This window comes from Tachyglossus aculeatus, chromosome 16, assembly GCF_015852505.1.
Source record: "Tachyglossus aculeatus isolate mTacAcu1 chromosome 16, mTacAcu1.pri, whole genome shotgun sequence".
Classification (NCBI taxonomy): Eukaryota; Metazoa; Chordata; class Mammalia; order Monotremata; family Tachyglossidae; genus Tachyglossus; species Tachyglossus aculeatus.
Genome location: NC_052081.1, coordinates 48,104,570 through 48,124,085, shown reverse-complemented (window position 1 = coordinate 48,124,085; position 19,516 = coordinate 48,104,570). Strand labels below are relative to the sequence as shown.

Genomic DNA, 19,516 nt, shown 5'->3' with positions numbered 1-19,516 from the left:
AAGAGCACGGGCCTGGGATGGAGAGGACCAGAATTTAAATTCTGACTCTATTACTCACCTACTGTTGTGACCTTGGGCGAGTCACTTAACTTTTCCGTTCCTCAGTTTCCTCATTCGCAAACTGGGGTATCAGAACCTGTTCTCCCTTGCCTTGACACTGTTAGCCCCAAGTGGGACAGGGACTGTGTCCTACCTGATTATCTTGTATCTACCCTAGTGATTAGTAATATTAATAATAATGATGGTGTTTAAGCGCTTACTATGTGCAAAGCACTGTTCTAAGCGCTGGGGAGGATACAAGGTGATCAGGTTGTCCCACTTGGGGCTCACAGTCTTCATCCTCTTTTTACAGACGAGGTAACTGAGGCCCAGAGAAGCTAAGTGACTTGCCCAAGGTCACGCAGCTGACACTTGGCGGAGCTGGGATTTGAACCCATGACCTCTGACTCCCGAGCCTGGGCTCTTTCCACTGAGCCACGCTGCTTCGTGGGAGGGATGGGCCGTCAGACACCCCAGCCCCAACGGCATCCCGGCTGGGGCCAGCGGCCACTGACCCGGGGTCAAGGCCGGACCCGACCGACCCCGCTCGGAGTCCGGGTCAGGAGCCCAAGCAGCACGGAGCCAACCTCCTCCTCCATTCTGAAAGAATTTATTAGTCCGATCCTACACAGGTGGGCACTGAGTGTCCAGGCCCTGCTCAAAAGTCAGCTGCCGACATCAAGTCCAGCCCCGTCTTCCCGCTCCGGGGTAGCGACCCGGGCCTACCAAAGGCCACCCTGGCCTCACCACCCCACCTGGGCCTGCCCACCCCTCCCGAGTCCCCCTGCACGCCAGGAGATCATGCCCCCCGCCCCACCGCCCACTTTTCCCTCCCCCTCGCGTCAGGGGCCCAAGGTCCCAGCGGCAGGAGGGGCCGGCGAAAGGACCGGAAAGTCCGAAGGCATCGGGGAGTCCAGCGTCTGTGAGGGCCGGGGGGGGAGAGGGGGGCAGAGTGTGGCCAGTTGGCCCTAGGTTTCAGAAGGACCGCACAGAGCGAGAATTCAGATCCAGGCTGAGGGGCCACAGGCCAAGGGCCGCCCTTCGGGAAAGGGGTCGCCGTGTTGCCCCCCAGGCCGCCCAGCAGCCCGTCAGGGGGTGGGACGCCCAGACAGCGAGCCAGAGGAAGCCCCGGGGCCGCGTGTCCTTGCTGGGCCCCGCTGTCAGGAGCCACCTGGCCCTCCTCCTCCCGCCCGCATGGATGAGGGACCTAGTGGAGATGCTCCTCTCCAGCGACGGTTCCCGCTCCTGTCCGGCTCTCGTCCGGCTCCGGCCCGCTTCCGGCACCGTGCCCAGTCCGCCCTGGGCCGGGGCCTGGAGGGTCGGGGGGCTCACAGTGTGGTGGACGGCAGCTTTTTGACCCTCCGCTGCGCCAGAATGGACGACTCGACGGGCTTCAGCTTGGGGGTCGGCTTGGAGCTGTTGAGGGCGAAGTAGGTGGCCGCCACGGCGCCCTGGGGGCAGAGAGACCGGCGGGGGCGGCGGGTCAGCCCCCCACCAGCTCTGTGGGGCAGCGGGGACCTCGCCTGCTTTCCTCCTGCTCCCCTGAATATCCAGTCTGTGCAGCCTGATTCTGCCTGTCTGCCCCTCTAGACCCCGGCCCACGTCATCCCCCGGGCCTGGAATGCCCCCAGTCCTTCTGCCCATCCGCCAAGCTAGCTCTCTTCCTCCCTTCAAGGCCCTGCTGAGAGCTCACCTCCTCCAGGAGGCCTTCCCAGACTGAGCCCCTTCCTTCCTCTCCCCCTCGTCCCCCTCTCCATCCCCCCCATCTTACCTCCTTCCCTTCCCCACAGCACCTGTATCTATGGATATATGTTTGTACAGATTTTTTTACTCTATTTATTTGTACATATCTATTCTATTTATTTTATTTTGTTAGCATGTTTGGTTTTGTTCTCCGTCTCCCCCTTTCAGACTGTGAGCCCACTGTTGGGTAGGGACTGTCTCTATATGTTGCCAACTTGGACTTCCCAAGCGCTTAGTCCAGTGCTCTGCACACAGTAAGCGCTCAATAAATACGACTGATGATGATGACGGTGAGCGTCCGGACCCGGCCAGAGGCCTCCGGGGACGTCCCCTCCCTTGGGCTTGCTTAGACACCCCGGGCGGGGAGAAGTGGAGCTCCTTACTTTCACCAGTTGCACATCTTGGTGGCTCAGCTGGCTCTGGGGGAGTTTGTCCTTCTGCGTGATCCATGGGTGCTGCAGAACCTGGAGGGCCGTGAGTCGCTGATGTGGATCCACATGGAGCATTTTGGAAACCAGATCCTGCGCGGAGACAGACAGGGCCCGGGGTGGGGTGGGGTGTATGTTTGGGGCACGGCGGGGAAGCCCGCACGGGAATCAATCAATCAATCGTATTTATTGAGCGCTTACTGTGTGCACAGCACTGGACTAAGGGCTTGGGAAGTCCAAGTTGGCAACATCTAGAGACAGTCCCTACCCAACTGTGAGTGGGCTCACAGTCTAAAAGAAGCAGCGTGGCTCAGTGGAAAGAGGAGTCAGAGTCATGGGTTCAAATCCTGGCTCCGCCACCTGTCAGCTGGGTGACTTTGGGCAAGTCACTTGACTGTTCCCTGTCTCCCCCTGTCTCCCCCTTTTAGACTGTGAGCCCACTGTTGGGTAGGGACTGTCCCATAGGGACATAGGGACTGTCTCTATGTGTTGCCAATTTGTACTTCCCAAGCGCTTAGTACAGTGCTCTGCACATAGTAAGCGCTCAATAAATATGATTGATTGATTGATTGATTGATTCTCTGGGCCTCGGTTACCCCATCCGTAAAACGGGGATTAAAACCGTGAGCCCCCGGTGGGACAACCTGATCACCTTGCAACCTCCCCAGTGCTGAGAACAGGGCTTTGCACATAGTAAGAGCTTAAAAATTGCCATTATTATTACAGGGGAAGAGGAGGAGAGTGGGATGGGGAAGAGGTGGGGCCGCACCTTGGCCATCTCGGAAATCGTGTCCCAGTTGCCCCCGCTCAGGGTGAACTTGCCCCTGCCGATTCGCATCAGGATGTCCTCGGGGGAGTCGTTGGGACCGTTGGCGTACGGGGTGTATCTGAAAGGTCAATGCCAGAGCCGTGTGGGCTCCCGACCTCCTGCCCCGTACCCACCCCTCTGTGCCCGCCTGCGCCGCCCGGGCCGCCGCCGCCGCTGCCGTCGTCGTCTCCGGGCCCTTACCCAGCCAGCATGGTGTACAGCAGGATGCCCAGGCTCCAGATGTCACAGCCCACGTCGTAGCCCTGGCGTTTCAGGACCTGGGCGGGAGGCAGATTGGGAGGGAGGGGCCGGTGGGTTTGGGGTGGGTGGGCCCCGTCCTGATCTCTGGGACCCAGGCCCCCCTCACCATGCAGAACCACATTGGGGAAACATTTCTTTTGTTAGTCTGTTTGGTTTTGTTCTCTGTCCCCCCCTTTTAGACTGTGAGCCCACTGTTGGGTTGGGACTGTCTCTATATGTTGCCAGTTTGTACTTCCCAAGCGCTTAGTACAGTGCTCTGCACATAGTAAGCGCTCAATAAATACGATTGATGATGATGATGATTGGTGATTGGCCAGAGGAGCCCCAGAGCCCCTCCTCCAAAACCTCCTGGAAAGTCACCACCTCCAGGGGGGCCTTCCCTGACAATAACAATATTAATATCAATATCAATTAATAATTCCATTTATAATTAATATATTGCACATATAATGGTATACAATTACATTATATATTATAATTATATTACAGATTATATGTAATATATAATCATATATTATTATATTATATGTTATAATGTTATAATATATAATATATAATAAAATTATAATACCATGATATTATGCATTACATGATTATGTAATATATTATATATTATATCATAATCATATACAATTATATATTATGATATATAATATATTATATATGGTCATGTAAGGCATAGTATTATAGCATTATAATTATATTATATATTATATAATATATAATCATCTATTATAATATTATTATATTATATGATCATATAATGTTATAATATATAATATAATTATAATACTATAATATTATGCATTACATGATTGTATATAATATATTGTATATTATATCATAATTATATATTGTAATATAATATAATTAATAAATGTGTTAATGTAATTGATTATATTAATAATATTAATAATATCAATATATAATTAATAATAGTAATCAATCGATCGTATTTATTGAGCACCTACTGTGTGCAGAGCACTGTACTAAGCACTTGGGAAGTACAAGTCGGCAACATATAGAGGTGGTCCCTACCCAACAACAACCTGATCACCTTGTAACCTCCCCAGCCCTTAGAACAGTGCTTTGCACATAGTAAGCGCTTAATAAATGCCATTATTATTATTATTATTATTCCCTGATTAACCCCAACACCTCAAGTTCCCCAACTAAGCCCTCATTTCCTCTTCTCCCACTCCCTTCTGCGACATCCTTCCGCTTGGATTTTTTTTACCCCTTCCTCAGCCCCACAGCACTTATCTAGATATCTATTTAGAGAAGCAGCGTGGCTCAGTGGAACGAGCCCGGGCTTTGGAGTCAGAGGTCATGGGTTCAAATCCCGGCTCCACCAATTGTCAGCTGTGTGACTTTGGGCAAGTCACTTCACTTCTCTGGGCCTCAGTTCCCTCATCTGTAAAATGGGGATGAAGACTGTGAGCCCCCTGCGGGACAACCTGATCATCTTGTAAGCTCCCCTGTGCTTAGAACAGTGCTTTGCACATAGTAAGCGCTTAATAAATGCCATCATTATTATTATTATTTATATTAATGTCTGTCTCCACTTGACTGTAAGCTTGTTGTGGGAAGGGAATGTGCCTACCAACTCCGTTACATTGTACTTAATACAGTGCACACAATAAGCGCTCAATAAATACGACAATGAGTGAATGCTCTGCACCTAGTAAGCACTCAATAAATACCACAGATTAAGCCCTCTTTTCCTTGTCTCCCTCTCAGTTCTGCATCATCTACGAACTTGGATCTGTGACCTCTGGGCATCTGATGTTCACCCCACTTTTAGCCCCAATGCACTTCTGTCCATATCCATAACTTAATTATAATATTGCCTGTCTCCCCTCTTATACCATAATCTTGTTCATAATGATAATAATCATAATGATGGTATTTATTAAGTGCTTACTATGGGCCAGGCATTGTTCTAAGCTCTGGAGTGGGTACAAGATAACCGGGTTGGACGCAGTCCCGGTCCCACACGGGGCTCACAGTCTTAATCCCCCATTTTACCGGCGAGGAAACTGAGGCACAGAGAAGTGAAGTGACTTCCCCAGGGTCACAGAGCAGACAAGTTGCGGAGCTGGGATTTGAACCCATGACCCTATGATTCCCGTGCCTGGGCTCTATCATCATCATCATCATCAATCGTATTTATTGAGCGCTTACTGGGTGCAGAGCACTGTACTAAGCGCTTGGGAAGTCCAAGTTGGCAACATATAGAGACAGTCATCATCATCATCATCAATCGTATTTATTGAGCGCTTACTGGGTGCAGAGCACTGTACGAAGCGCTTGGGAAGTCCAAGTTGGCAACATATAGAGACAGTCATCATCATCATCATCAATCGTATTTATTGAGCGCTTACTGGGTGCAGAGCACTGTACTAAGCGCCTGGGAAGTCCAAGTTGGCAACATATAGAGACGGTCCCTACCCACCAGTGGGCTCACAGTCTAAAAGGGGGAGACAGAGAACAAAACCAACATACTAACATGCTTGCTGCATGCTGCGGCCAGGGAACCTGTCTATGAACTCTGTTTCATCGTCCTCCCTCAAGCGCTTAGTACGGTGCTCTGCACACAGTAAGCGCTCAATAAATACCACTGATGGTGAGGATTGATTGATTGAATCCCACCGCCCAGATCCGGGCCTTAGCCAAGGCCAGAGTCCGAGGTCCCCGCGAGCGGCCCCCGGGAGGCCCGTCATCCTCCCCCACGGCCCCAGCGGGGCAACCGGCGGACCGGTGCGGTGCCCCCCATGCCCCGCGTCCCGCCCCGGCCCACCTCCGGAGCTACGAAGTTGGCAGTGTAGCAGGGCGTCATGAGGAGCCCGTTCTCGGCGCGCAGCTGCTTGGCGAAGCCGAAGTCGCAGATGCGGATGCACTCGGGGTTCCCGGACTCATCCACGTACAGGATGTTGCTGGGCTTCAGGTCCCGGTGCACTACCTGGGGGGGAGTGGGAACGGGGCCCGGAAGCTCAGGGGGAGTGGGGCGGGAGAAAGAAGGGGGAAGGGGAAGAGTGCGGGAGGGAAAGGGGGAGGAAAACTCCAGCGTATCGAACAAAACCTCCTCACTATTGGCTTTAAAGCAGTCCGTCACCTTGCCCCCTCTTACCTTTTTTTTTTTCAATCGTATTTATTGGGCGCTTACTGTGTGCAGAGCACTGTACTAAGCGCTTGGGAAGTCCAAGTTGTCAACATCTAGAGACGGTCCCTACTCACAGTCTAGAAGTGGGCTCACCTCGCTTCTCTCCTTCTACAACCCACTTCGCTCTTCTAGACTGTGAGCCCACGGTTGGGTAGGGACCGTCTCTAGATGTTACCAACTTGGACTTCCCAAGAGCTTAGGACAGTGCTCGGCACACAGGAAGCGCTCAATAAATACGATTGAATGAATGAATGAATAGTACTAACCTTCTCAAAGGGCCTCCATCTCGCCTGTCCCCTGGCCCGCAACGCCCTGCCTCCTCAAATCCGACAATGACTCTCCCCCCTTCAAAACCTTATTGAAGGTGCATCTCCTCCAAGAAGCCTTCCCTAAGCCCTCCTTTCCTCTTCTCCCACTCCCTTCCGCGTCGCCCCGACTTGCTCCCTTTGTTCTTCCCCCCATCCCAGCCCCACAGCACTTATAATGTACCTATCTGTCATTTTATTATTTGTACCGATGCCTGCCTCCACCTGTCTACACTGCAAACTTGTTGTGGGCAGGAAATGCCACTGTTTACTGTTGTGCGTCCTTTCCCAAGTACTTAGTACAGTGCTCTGCCCGCAGTAAGCGCCCAATAAATACGACTGACTGCATGAATGGATGACCGGGGAGGGTGTGGGAGAATGAAGACACCGCGCTGGAAGAGGCTGACCCCCTGTGAGTGTAGGTACTCCACGGTTTTGCAGACAGTGTGTAGGACCGAGCTGGCCTCCCGCTCGGAGAAGAACTTCTGTCGCAGGATCCTATCCAGTAGCTCACCGCCCCGCATCAGCTCCGTCACCAGGTACACCTGCTTCCCGTCGTCGTACACCTGGGGCCCGGGGAGACGCCAGTACGTGAGCCCGGTCAGAGGGCGGGGGCGGCACGTGAGGCGTGAGCGCTTTATCTGCTCTCCACGCGGCCCACGATGGTCTCCAACGCGGAGCCCTCCTGGATACCTGCCCTCATAGCGAGGGATGGGTCATCCCACACCCCTGACTCTCCCCAGTGACCCAGGATGGATAATTCAAGGCCCTACTGAGAGCTCACCTCCTCCAGGAGGCCTTCCCAGACTGAGCCCCTTCCTTCCTCTCCCCCTCGTCCCCCTCTCCATCCCCCCCATCTTACCTCCTTCCCTTCCCCACAGCACCTGTATATATGGATATATGTTTGTACATATTTATTACTCTATTTATTTAACTTGTACATATCTATTCTATTTATTTTATTTTGTTAGTATGTTTGGTTTTGTTCTCTGTCTCCCCCTGTTAAGACTGTGAGCCCACTGTTGGGTAGGGACTGTATATGTTGCCAATTTGTACTTCCCAAGCGCTTAGTACAGTGCTCTGCACACAGTAAGCGCTCAATAAATACGATTGATGATAATCATCACCCCTGACTCTCCCTTCTCCATCCCTGACTCTCCCACAGTGACCCAGCCCGGAACATCCAACACCCCTGACTCTCCCCTCTCCATCCCTGCCTCCGTCCCAGTGACCCGACAAGAACCACTTAGAGAAGCAGCGTGGCTTAGTGGCAAGAGCCCGGGCTTGGGAGAGGTCGTGCGTTCGAATCCCGGCTCCGCCACTTGTCAGCTGTGTGACTTTGGGCAAGTCACTGCACTTCTCTGGGCCTCAGTTAGCTCATCTGTAAAATGGGGGTGAAGACTGTGAGGCCCACGTGGGATATGTTGGGTAGGGACCGTCTCTATATGTTGCCAACTTGGACTTCCCAAGCGCTTAGTACAGTGCTCTGCACACAGTAAGCGCTCAATAAATACAATTGAATGAATGAATGACAACCTGATTACCCTGCCTCTACCCCAGCACTTAGAACAGTGCTTGGCACATAGTAAGCACTTAACAAATACCATCATCATCATCATCAACCACTTTGTAATAATAATAATAATAATAATAATGATGGCATTTATTAAGCACTTACTATGTGCAAAGCACTGTTCTAAGTGCTGGGGAATTTACAAGGTGACCAGGTTGTCCCACGTGGGGCTCACCGTCTTAATCCCCATTTTACAGAGGAGGTAACTGAGGCCCAGAGAAGTGAAGTGACTTGCCCAAAGTCACACAGCTGACAAGTGGCAGAGCCGGGGAACCGATGACCTGTGACTTCAAAGCCCGGGCTTTTTCCGCTGAGCCACGCTGCTTCCCAACTTCCCAAGCGCTTAGTACAGTGCTCTGCCCACAGCACATGCTCCATAAATATATGTACATGTTTGTACATGTTTGATCCTGAGAAGCAGAGAAGCAGCATAGCCTAGTGGCAAGAACCCAGGCTTTGGAGTCAGAGGTCGTGGGTTCTAATCCTGGCTCCCCCACTTGTTAGCTGTGTGACTTTGGGCAAGTCCCTTCACTTCTCTGTGCCTCAGTTAGCTCATCTGTAAAATGGGAGTTAAGACCGTGAGCTCCACGTGGGACAACCTGATTACCTTATATCCCCCCCAGCGCTTAGAACAGTGCTTGGCATATAGTAAGCGCTCAACAAATACCATCATCATCATCCTCCTGCCCCGTTCCAGTTCCAACATCCCGAGGGAGCTGCGGGATTTCGGGAATAGCAATTCCGTTCGCCCTTTCCAGCCCGGCTGGGATTCTGTCCACCCCCGCCTCCCGCCCCGTCCCCACTCCAACGTTCAGCGCCATAGATCCCGGCGAGCAGCCCTCTCTGCGTCACTCACGTCCTTCAGCGTGATGATGTTGGGGTGTTGGCCGTAGCGCAGCAGGATCTCGATCTCCTCCGAGGGGTCCCTCTTGTCCTTGTCAATCACCTGGGTGAAAGGGAGGGGTGAGCGGGGACCTGCAGCCTGGTCGCAGGGGGGACTTGGGGGTCCCGTGGGGGGCTCGGACCTTGACGGCATACTCCGTGTTGGTGGCCTTGTGGACGCAGCGCCTGCACACGGAGAAGGAGCCCACGCCGATGGTCTCCTTGACCAAGTAGCCGTCGCTGAACACCAGGCTCTTCCCGTGCAGCTGCTGCAGGGGAAACTTGGGGCTGAGTCCTCCGCCCTCCCAAAAAACCCCACGCCCTCGGGGAGACCTTCTCAGTCCTCCTGGCCTTGTCCGGTCTCACCCGGCAAGTGGGGGTTTGGGGGGTCGGAGGGTGAAGCTGGGAAACAAGGGCGAGACCCCAGGGAAGCCACCGTCCTGGGCACCGGCCCGGTCCCCTCCTCCCTCCATTCACAGACTTCCAGGCCTAGAGATTGGGCGGGGGGCTCCCAAACCAACCCCATCCCATGCCCTCCGCGCCCCCGATGCCGCCACTACTGGTATACCTGCACCACCGAATGCAGGGGGGCCTGAGGGGTCATCCCCTGACCGTCCTCCTCCAACAGGCCCGTGGCCACGAAGCTGAAACCGCGGAAGAGCTGGTGGGCCCCAGCACTTGGGGGGATCCCCGGAGAGTCTGGGGGGGCGAGCAACCACTGTCAGCTGGCGGAGGAATCCCAGGCCTGGGGCGCCCTTCCTCCCGTCAGCACTGGATGGAAAGGGAGTCTCAGACAGCGGGTTCTGGGACTCACTGCAGATGATCACGGGGACTCCTCACTATTGGCTTTAAAGCGGTCCACCTTTCCCCTTCCTATCTCACCTCACTTCTCTCCTCTGGTGCCGCTAACCTTCTCACCGTGCTTCCATCTCGCCTGTCTCGCCGCCGACCCCCGGCCCACATCCCGCCTCCGGCCTGGAATGCCCTCCCTCCTAAAATCCGACAGATTTTGAATCCCTTGAATCCCTCAAGGCCCTACTGAGAGCTCACCTCCTCCAGGAGGCCTTCCCACACTGAGCCCCTACCTTCCTCTCCCCCTCGTGCCCCTCTCCATCCCCCCATCTTACCTCCTTCCCTTCCCCACAGCACCTGTATATATGGATATATGTTTGTACATATTTGTTACTCTATTTATCTTGTACCTATCTATTCTATTTATTTTATTTTGTTAGTATGTTTGGTTTTCTTCTCTGTCTCCCCCTTTTAGACTGTGAGCCCGCTGTTGGGTAGGGACTGTCTCTCTATGTTGCCAACTTGGACTTCCCAAGCGCTTAGTCCAGTGCTCTGCACACAGTAAGCGCTCAATAAATACAATTGATGATAATGATGATGATGACAGACAATGACTCTCCGACCCTTCAAAGCCTTATTGACATCTCCAAGAGGCCTTCCCAGACAAAGCCCCCCTTTTCCTTATCTCCCACTCCCTCTTACGTCATCCTGACTTGCTCCCTTTGCTCTTCCTCACCCTTCTAATCCCACAGCACTTATTATATATCTGTAATTTTATTCCTTTGTATTGATATCTGCCTTCCCGACTCCAGACCGTGAGCTTGTTGTATTTACGGTTGTATTGTTCTTTCCAAAGAGCTTAGTACAGTGGTCTGCACACAGTAAGCACTTAATCCCACCCCTGCCACATGTCTGCTGTGTGACCTTGGGCAAGTCACTTAACTTCTCTGTGCCTCAGTTACCTCATCTGTAAAACGGGAATTAAAAGTGTGAGCCCCACGTGGGACAACCTGATTACCCTGTGTCTACTCCAGCGCTTAGAACAGTGCTTGGCACCTAGTAAGCGCTTAACAAATACCATCATTATTATTAACAAATACGACTGGATGAATGAATATTGGTTCACTCATCCATTCAACTGTATTTATTGAGCGCTTACAGTGTGCGGAGCACTGTACTAAGCGCTTGGGAAGTACAAGTTGGCAACATATAGAGACGGTCCCAACAACAGGCTCCGTGTCAAGCTCCGTTCTAAGCGTTGGGGTAGATACAAGGTCATCAGGCTGAACGCAGTCCCTGCCCCGCATGGGGCTCACAGTCTTCATCCCCATTTTCCGGCTGAGGTATCGGAGGCCCAGGGAAGTGAAGTGGCTCGCCCAAGTGGCGGAGCCGGGATTAGAACCCAGGTCCTTCTGACTCCCACGCCTGTGCTCCACCCACTAGGCCACACTGCTTCTCAGGCTGCAGAGAGAGAGGGGCCTGGCCAGCCCCTCTGGCCAGGGGCGATGGGGGAGGCAGGGGCTCACCCTTGGGCGTGCGGGACGTGAACTCGGCGTCAAAGTAGAAGGTGTCATCGGGCTGGGCCACGGCAGGCTTGAACGGGGGTTTGATCTCACGACGGTAGAGTTTCTGCGATACAAGAACCCTGCCAGGTCGGCCAGGGACCCCCCGTACCCCCAATCCACTCAGCTGCCCCCCTTCCCTCTCTACGGGGGGAGAAGGGGCTCATTCATTCATTCACTCATTCATTCATTCACTCATTCATTCATTCATTCAGAGGAGGAGCAGCGCGGCTCAGTGGAACCAGCCCGGGCTTTGGAGTCGGAGCTCAAGGCTTCAAACCCCGGCTCTGCCACTTGTCAGCCGTGTGACTTCGTTTATATGTATATATTCATTCATTCAATCGTATTTATTGAGCGCTTACTGTGTGCAGAGCACTGTGCTAAGCGCTTGGGAAGTACAAGTTGGCAACATAGAGAGACGGTCCCTCCCCAACAACGGGCTCACAGTCTAGAAGGGGGAGGCAGACAACGAAACAAAACAAGCGGACAGGTGTCGAGACGTCAGAACGAACAGAATTAAAGCTAAATGCACATCGTTAACAAAATAAATAGAATAGTAAATATTTACAGGTAAAATAGAGTAATAAATCTGTACAAATATATATACAGGTGGTGTGGGGAGGGGAAAGAGGTAGGGTGGGGGGAATGGGGAGGAGGAGAGGAAAAGGGGGGCTCAGTCTGGGAAGGCCTCTGTTTGTACATATTTGTTACTCTATTCATTTATTTATTTTACTTGTACATATCTATTCTATTTATTTATTTTGTTAGTAGGTTTGGTTTTGTTCTCCGTCTCCCCCTTTTAGACTGTGAGCCCACTGTTGGGTTGGGACCGTCTCTATATGTTGCCAACTTGGACTTTCCAAGCGCTTAGTCCAGCGCTCTGCACCCAGTAAGCGCTCAATAAATACGATTGATGATGATGATGATGAAGACACTTAACTTCTCCGGGCCTCAGTTCCCTCATCTGTAAAATGGGGATGAAGACTGTGAGCCCCGCTGTGGAACAACCTGATCACCTTGTAACCTCCCCAGCGCTTAGAACAGTGCTTTGCACATAGTAAGTGCTTAATAAATGCCATCATTATTATTATTATTATTAATTCATTCAATCATATTTATTGAGCGCTTACTGTGTGCAGAGCACTGGACTAAGCGCTTGGAACAGTGCCCAGCTCTTCATCATCATCATCATCATCAATCGTATTTATTGAGTGCTTACTATGTGCAGAGCACTGTACTAAGCACTTGGGAAGTACAAATTGGCAACATATAGAGACAGTCCCTACCCAACAATGGGCTCACAGTCTAAAAGGGGAAAAAAAAAACACTGTTCTAAGCGCCGGGGAGGTTACAAGGTGATCAGGTTGTCCGACGGGGGGCTCACAGTCTTCATCCCCATTTTACAGATGAAGGAACTGAGGCCCAGAGAAGTGAAGTGACTTGCCCAAAGTCACACAGCTGAAAATTGGCAGGGCCGGGATTTGAACCCATGACCTCTGACTCCAGAGCCCGGGCTCTTTCCACTGAGCCACGCTGCTTCTCAGCTCTTAGAACAGTGCTTCACACATAGTAAGTGCTTTATTCATTCATTCATTCAATCATATTTATTGAGCGCTTACTGTGCGCACAGCACTGGACTAAGCGCTTGGAACAGTGCCCAGCTCTTAGAACAGTGCTCACACATAGTAAGTGCTTAATAAATGCCATTATTATTATTATTATTATCATTATTATTACAAGTTGGCAACATCTAGAGACGGTCCCTACCCAACAGCGGGCTCACAGTCTAGAAGGGGGAGACAGACAACAAAGCAGAACAGGTAAACCAAATAAAATAAATAGAATACATATGTACAAGTCAAATAGAGTAACAAATCTGTACAAACATATATACAGGTGCTGTGGGGAGGGGAAGGAAGTAAGGAGGGAGGCTCAGGCCAGCAGCTCCGCTTGGCTTGGCCCCGTGGCCATCCTGGGGGCTCCATACTTCATGCTGCTGCCCGGATTATCTTTGTCCAGAAACGCTCTGGGCATATCACTCCCCTCCTCAAAAATCTCCAGTGGCTACCAATCAATCTGTGCATCAGGCAGAAACTCCTCACCCTGGGCTTCAGGGCTGTCCATCCATCCCCTCGCCCCCTCCTACCTCACCTCCCTTCTGTCCTTCTCCAGCCCAGCCCGCACCCTCCGCTCCTCCACCGCTAATCTCCTCCCCGTACCTCGTTCTCGCCTGTCCCGCCATCAACCCCCAGCCCACGTCATCCCCTGGGCCTGGAATGCCCCCAATCCCTCTGCCCATCCGCCAAGCTAGCTCTCTTCCTCCCTTCAAGGCCCTGCTGAGAGCTCACCTCCCCCAGGAGGCCTTCCCAGACTGAGTCCCTTCCTTCCTCTCCCCTTCGTCCCCCTCTCCATCCCCCGATCTTACCTCCTTCCCTTCCCCACAGCACCTGTAAATATGTATATATGTTTGTACATATTTATTACTCTATTTATTTATTTATTTTACTTGTACATATCTATCCTATTTATTTTATTTTGTTAGTATGTTTGGTTTTGTTCTCTGTCTCCCCCTTAGACTGTGAGCCCAATGTTGGGTAGGGACTGTCTCTATATGTTGCCAATTTGGACTTCCCAAGCGCTTAGTACAGTGCTCTGCACATAGTAAGCGCTCAATAAATACGACTGATGATGATGATGATGATGATGGGGTATCCGTCCCCAACGCCTTTCCAGGAAAGGGGCCCGGCCCACCAGCCGGAAGCGTCCCAGGACGGGGACACTCACGTTCCAGTCGATGGTGGAGTAGAACACGTGGCGCTTGATCTCTTCCGCCCCGTCGGTGCCGGACCCTGCGTAGACAGCACCCCCAGTTTAATAACAATAACGATAATTTTGGTATTTGTTATGCGCTTACTATGTGCAAAGCACCGGTCCAAGTGCTGGGGAGGATACAAGGTGATCAGGTTGTCCCACGTGGGGGCTCCCAATCTTAATCCCTATTTTACGGACGAGGTAACTGAGGCGCAGAGAAGTGACTGGCCCAAAGTCACACAGCTGACGAGAGGCGGCGCCAGGATTTGAACCCATGACCTCTGACTCCCAAGTCCTGACACCTTTTTTTCAGTCACCTAGTCACTCAGAGGGCTGCTTTGGGGTGCCAGGTGGATGCCAGCTAGTCCCAGGTGGGGAGGTGTGTGGGTGACGCCATGCTGACCATCACTGCCACACCTACGCCAAAATGACAAAATAACTGTGGTATTTGTTAAGCTCTTACTATGTGCCAAGCACTGTACTAAAGCAAATCGGGTTGGACACGGTCCCTGCCCCATGTGGGGCTCGCGGTCTCAATCCCCATTTCCCAGCAGAAGTAACTGAGGCACAGAGAGGTATAGCGGTCACACAGCGGGCATGTGGCAGAACCAGGATTAGAACCCGCTGTACTCACTACGCCAGGCCGCTTCTCGAAAATCCCATCCCCGCCGATGATACCGAGGACTCTGTCAGGACGGACTCGAGCCCCGGGGGTCACTCGCTACGCCCTCTGCCCCCTCTCGCTCCAGGGTGAGCCCCCCACCGCCGCCCATAGCGGCCCACCTAGACGGTTGGCAGGATTCCTCTTGAACAGGGCGCGCAGAAGGCTCTGGGCTTCGTTGCTCAGGAACTGGGGCATCCCCAACTTCGCCCTGCAATGCCAGTCGCCTGTCAGTCAGGCGGGGACAGGGGCCCGCCGCCGGCCCCCACCCGGGAATCCTCTCCCGCGGCCCTGGGCCGGGAGAGAGGGATGGGTCCCGACCCCATCGCCCCTTCCCGGATTCCCGCGCTCTCACTTGAGGATCAGCGTCATCGTCTCCTTCCTGTCTTTCCCCTGGAAGGGCAGGGAGCCGGTGAGCATCTCAAACTGCGGGAGCGAGACAGTAGGACATGCTCAGGCCAAAGGCTAAGCCTGACCTTCCCCAAATCCCAACCCCCGGGAATCCAGGAGTCCCTGCCATCCTTATCCGCCCAAATTCCTGGGCAGCTGCTCGGGGCAGGTAAAAGCGTGCACACGGAAGCCCCCGTAGACTGTAAGCTCGTTGCGGGAAGGGAATGCGTCTCTTTATTGTTGTACTGTAGTAATGATAATAATAGTAATAATAATAATACTGGCATTAAGTGCTTACTAAGCACTGGATTAGTTGAGCACTTTCTATGTGCCAGGCAATATAATAATAATAACTGTGATATTTGTTAAGCACTTACTAGGTGCCAGGCACTGTACTAAGCGCTGGGGTGGATACGAGCAAATCAAGGGGGACACAGTCCCCATCCCACGTGGGGCTTCCCGTCTCAATCCCCACTTTCCAGATGAGGGCACTGAGAAGCAGTGTGGCTCAATGGAAAGAGCCCGGGCTTTGGAGTCGGAGGTCATGGGTTCAAATCCCGGCTCCGCCAACTGTCAGCTGTGTGACATTGGGCAAGTCACTTAACTTCTCTGTGCCTCAGTTACCTCATCTGTAAAATGGGGATTAAGACTGTGAGCCCCCCGTGGGACAACCTGATCACCTTGTAACCTTCCCAGGGCTTAGAACAGTGCTTTGCACATAGTAAGCGCCTAATAAATGCCATAAAAAAAAGTGGCGCTGAGGTCCAAATAAGTGAAGTGACTTGCCCAGGGTCACACAGCAGACAAGTGATGGAGCTGGGATTAAAATCCATGACCTTCCGACTCCCAGGCACGTGCTCAATCCACTGTGCCCTGCTGCTTGTCCTGTATGCTCCCAAGTGCTTAGTACCGTGCTCCTTAATAATAATAATAATGGCATTTGTTAAGCGCATACTATGTGCCAAGCACTGTTCTAAGCACTGGGGAGGCTACAAGGTGATCAGGTTGTCCCACAGGGGGCTCACAGCCAGTCCCCATTTTACAGATGAGGGAACTGAGGCCCGGAGGAGTGACTTGCCCAAAGTCACCCAGCTGGCAATCGGCGGAGCTGGGATTTGAACCCATGACCACTGACTCCAAAGCCCGGGCTCTTTCCACTGAGCCACGCTGCTTCTCTGAACCTTACACAGTAAGCCCTCAATAAATGCGATCGAGGGAATGAATGAATGAGAGTGTGTCCTTAGAGGCAACCAAGACGCCCGCCCCACTAGCCAGGGCCACTCGCCCGTCTTCGAAACTCCCGCGGTCTCCCTGCCCCAAGAGATGGCATAGAGGGAGTGGCGCGAGCCAGAGCTTGGCTCAAACTGGGCACGAGGAGGACGGTCGCCCACCGTGGTCCACTCGATGGCCCGCTGCGGCCCACTCCAGCCAGAAGGGTCGGCTCCGGGAGCCGGGGACGTGGGAGAAAGGGCAGCGCTTTCTTTTGCGTAGCGCCCGGGATGGTCACCACCCTTGGGGTCACTGCCTGGGCACCCCCGCATCCTCCTGCCGCTATTTTGTCGGGGGGTAGGGGTCTTCTGGTCCCGGGCCCCTCACCATCAACACCCCGTAGGACCACCAGTCTGCACTGTGCGTGTGGCCCTGGCGGCTGACCACTTCGGGCGCCATGTATTCGACCGTGCCGCAGAAGGAGTAGGCTTTCTTCTCGTGGTCGATGGCCTCCTTGCTCAGGCCGAAATCTGGGGCGGGGGGCGAGAAGAGAGAGCGACCGAGGCCATGAGGCCCCCCGCCGGGCCGCACGAGCCCCCCTTCCCCGGGCAGAGGGAGGCACAGCCCGCTTACCTGTGAGCTTGATGTGACCCTCTTGGTCCAGGAGGATGCTGGCAGGGGCGAGGGAGAGAAGGAGTTAATGCCAACGCCAACTGGCCCACAGACCCACTCCCTGCAGCTAATAATAATAATAATGATGGCATTTATGAAGCGCTTACTATGTGCAAAGCACTGTTCCAAGCGCTGGGGAGGTTACAAGGTGATCAGGTTGTCCCATGGGAGGCTCACAGTCTTAATCCCCATTTTACAAGTGAGGTAGCTGAGGCACAGAGAATATAATAATAATAATAATAATGATAGCATTTATTAAGCGCTTACTATGTACAAAGCACTGTTCTAAGCGCTGGGGAGGTTACAAGGTGATCAGGTTGTCCCACGGGGGGCTCACAGTTTTAATCCCCATTTTACAAGTGAGGTAGCTGAGGCACAGAGAATATAATAACAATAATGATAATGATAGCATTTATTAAGCGCTTACTATGTGCAAAGCACTGTTCTAAGCGCTGGGGAGGTTGCAGAGTGATCAGGTTGTCCCACGGGGGGCTCACAGTCTTAATCCCCATTTTCCAGATGAGGTAACAGGCACAGAGAATATAATAATAATAATAATGATAGCATTTACTAAGCGCTTACTATGTGCAAAGCACTGTTCTAAGCGCTGGGGAGGTTACAAGGTGATCAGGTTGTCCCACGGGGGGCTCACAGTCCTAATCCCCATTTTACAGATGAGGTAACTGAGGCACAGAGAATATAATAATAATAATAATAATGGCATTTATTAAGTGCTTACTATGTGCAAAGCACTGTTTTAAGCGCTGGGGAGGTTACAAGATGATCAGGTTGTCCCACAGGGGGCTCAAAGTCTTAATCCCCATTTTCCAGATGAGGCAACAGAGGCACAGAGAAGTGAAATAAGTAGCCCAAAGTCACCCAGCTGACAACTGGCGGAGCCGGGATTAGAACCCATGGCCTCTGACTCCAAAGCTCGTGCTCTTTCCACTGAGCCCCCTATCCCACCCCGGCCCCGGTCCAACCAACCCAGGCCCGAGCCCCCGCGGGCCGCACTTCTCTGGCTTGAGGTCCCGGTAGATGATGCCCAGGTTGTGCAGATGGTCCAGCCCTAATGCCAGCTCCGCCAGGTAAAACTTCACATCTTCTTCCGTGAACATCACCTGGGGGTAGGGGGGTGGGGGGGTCCAAATCCTGTCTGGGGCGGCTAATTTAGGGCATTGCCCCCCACCTCTGCCCCCTACCCGCTCCAGCCCCAGACCCCGCCATTCCCGGACCGGGCAGCCGATTCGGTTCTCGGCTGGCTGCGGCGGTAGTCGAGGCGGCCACTGCCCTCCTTCATCCTCTGCCGCCTCCCATCCCACCTCCGATATACCGCGGGGAGCCAGAGCGGTTTCAACGAGCGGTAAGCCCCTCCAGCACTTAGTCAATCCATCGTATTTATGGAGCGCTTATCAATCAATCAATCAATCAATCGTATTTATTGAGCGCTTACTGTGTGCAGAGCACTGTACTAAGCGCTTGGGAAGTCCAAGTTGGCAACATCTAGAGACGGTCCCTACCCAACAGCGGGCTCACAGTCTAGAAGGGGGAGACGGACAACAAAACCAAACATATTAACAAAATAAAATAAATAGAATAGATATGTACAAGTAAAATAGAGTAATAAATACGTACAAACATATATACAGGTGCTGTGGGGAAGGGAGGTAGGGACTGTCTCTATATGTTGCCAGCTTGTACTTCCCAAGCGCCTAGTCCGGTGCTCTGCACACAGGAAGAGCTCAATAAATATGATTGATTGACTGATTGATTGAGGTAAGGCGGGGGGGTGGAGGGGGAGAGGAAGGAGGGGGCTCAGTCTGGGTCATCAATCAATCAATCAATCAATCGTATTTACTTAGCGCTTACTGTGTGCAGAGCACCGGACTAAGCGCTTGGGAAGTCCAAGTTGGCAACATCTAGAGACGGTCCCTACCCAACAGCGGGCTCACGTGTGCAGAGCACTGTACTAAGCACTTGGGAGAGGACCATGCAACAGAATTAGCAGACACGCTCCCCGGCCATTAACGAGCTTACAGTCTAGAGGGGGAGACAGACATCAATACAAATATATAAAATGTCAGTTATGGACAAAGTGCTGTGCGGCTGGGAGGGCGGGGATGAAGAAAAGAAGCAAATCAGGGCGATGCGGAGAAGAGGAGAGGAGGGCTTAAGTCAGGGAAGGCCTCTCAGAGGAGATGGGCCTTCAGTAAGTCT

General features: G+C 52.6%; 1 protein-coding gene across 2 annotated transcripts in view; it reads right to left on the bottom strand.

Moving 5' to 3' along the window:
- Nucleotides 1–864: 864 nt before the first annotated feature.
- RPS6KA1 (ribosomal protein S6 kinase A1) overlaps nt 865–19,516 on the bottom strand; it is a 51,990-nt gene continuing 33,338 nt past the window's right edge. For both annotated transcript variants that reach the window (XM_038757748.1, XM_038757747.1), the window contains 16 exons: nt 18,314–18,420; nt 17,261–17,298; nt 17,015–17,157; nt 15,384–15,454; nt 15,151–15,239; nt 14,341–14,405; nt 11,521–11,623; nt 9,771–9,901; nt 9,346–9,471; nt 9,177–9,266; nt 7,155–7,313; nt 6,080–6,241; nt 3,220–3,296; nt 2,980–3,097; nt 2,166–2,303; nt 865–1,490 (listed from right to left, as the gene is read on the bottom strand). In XM_038757748.1, coding sequence (XP_038613676.1) covers nt 1,368–1,490; nt 2,166–2,303; nt 2,980–3,097; nt 3,220–3,296; nt 6,080–6,241; nt 7,155–7,313; nt 9,177–9,266; nt 9,346–9,471; nt 9,771–9,901; nt 11,521–11,623; nt 14,341–14,405; nt 15,151–15,239; nt 15,384–15,454; nt 17,015–17,157; nt 17,261–17,298; nt 18,314–18,420 — 1,740 coding nt within the window. In that variant the 3' untranslated portion in view covers nt 865–1,367. The remainder of the gene's footprint in view (nt 1,491–2,165; nt 2,304–2,979; nt 3,098–3,219; nt 3,297–6,079; nt 6,242–7,154; nt 7,314–9,176; nt 9,267–9,345; nt 9,472–9,770; nt 9,902–11,520; nt 11,624–14,340; nt 14,406–15,150; nt 15,240–15,383; nt 15,455–17,014; nt 17,158–17,260; nt 17,299–18,313; nt 18,421–19,516) is intronic.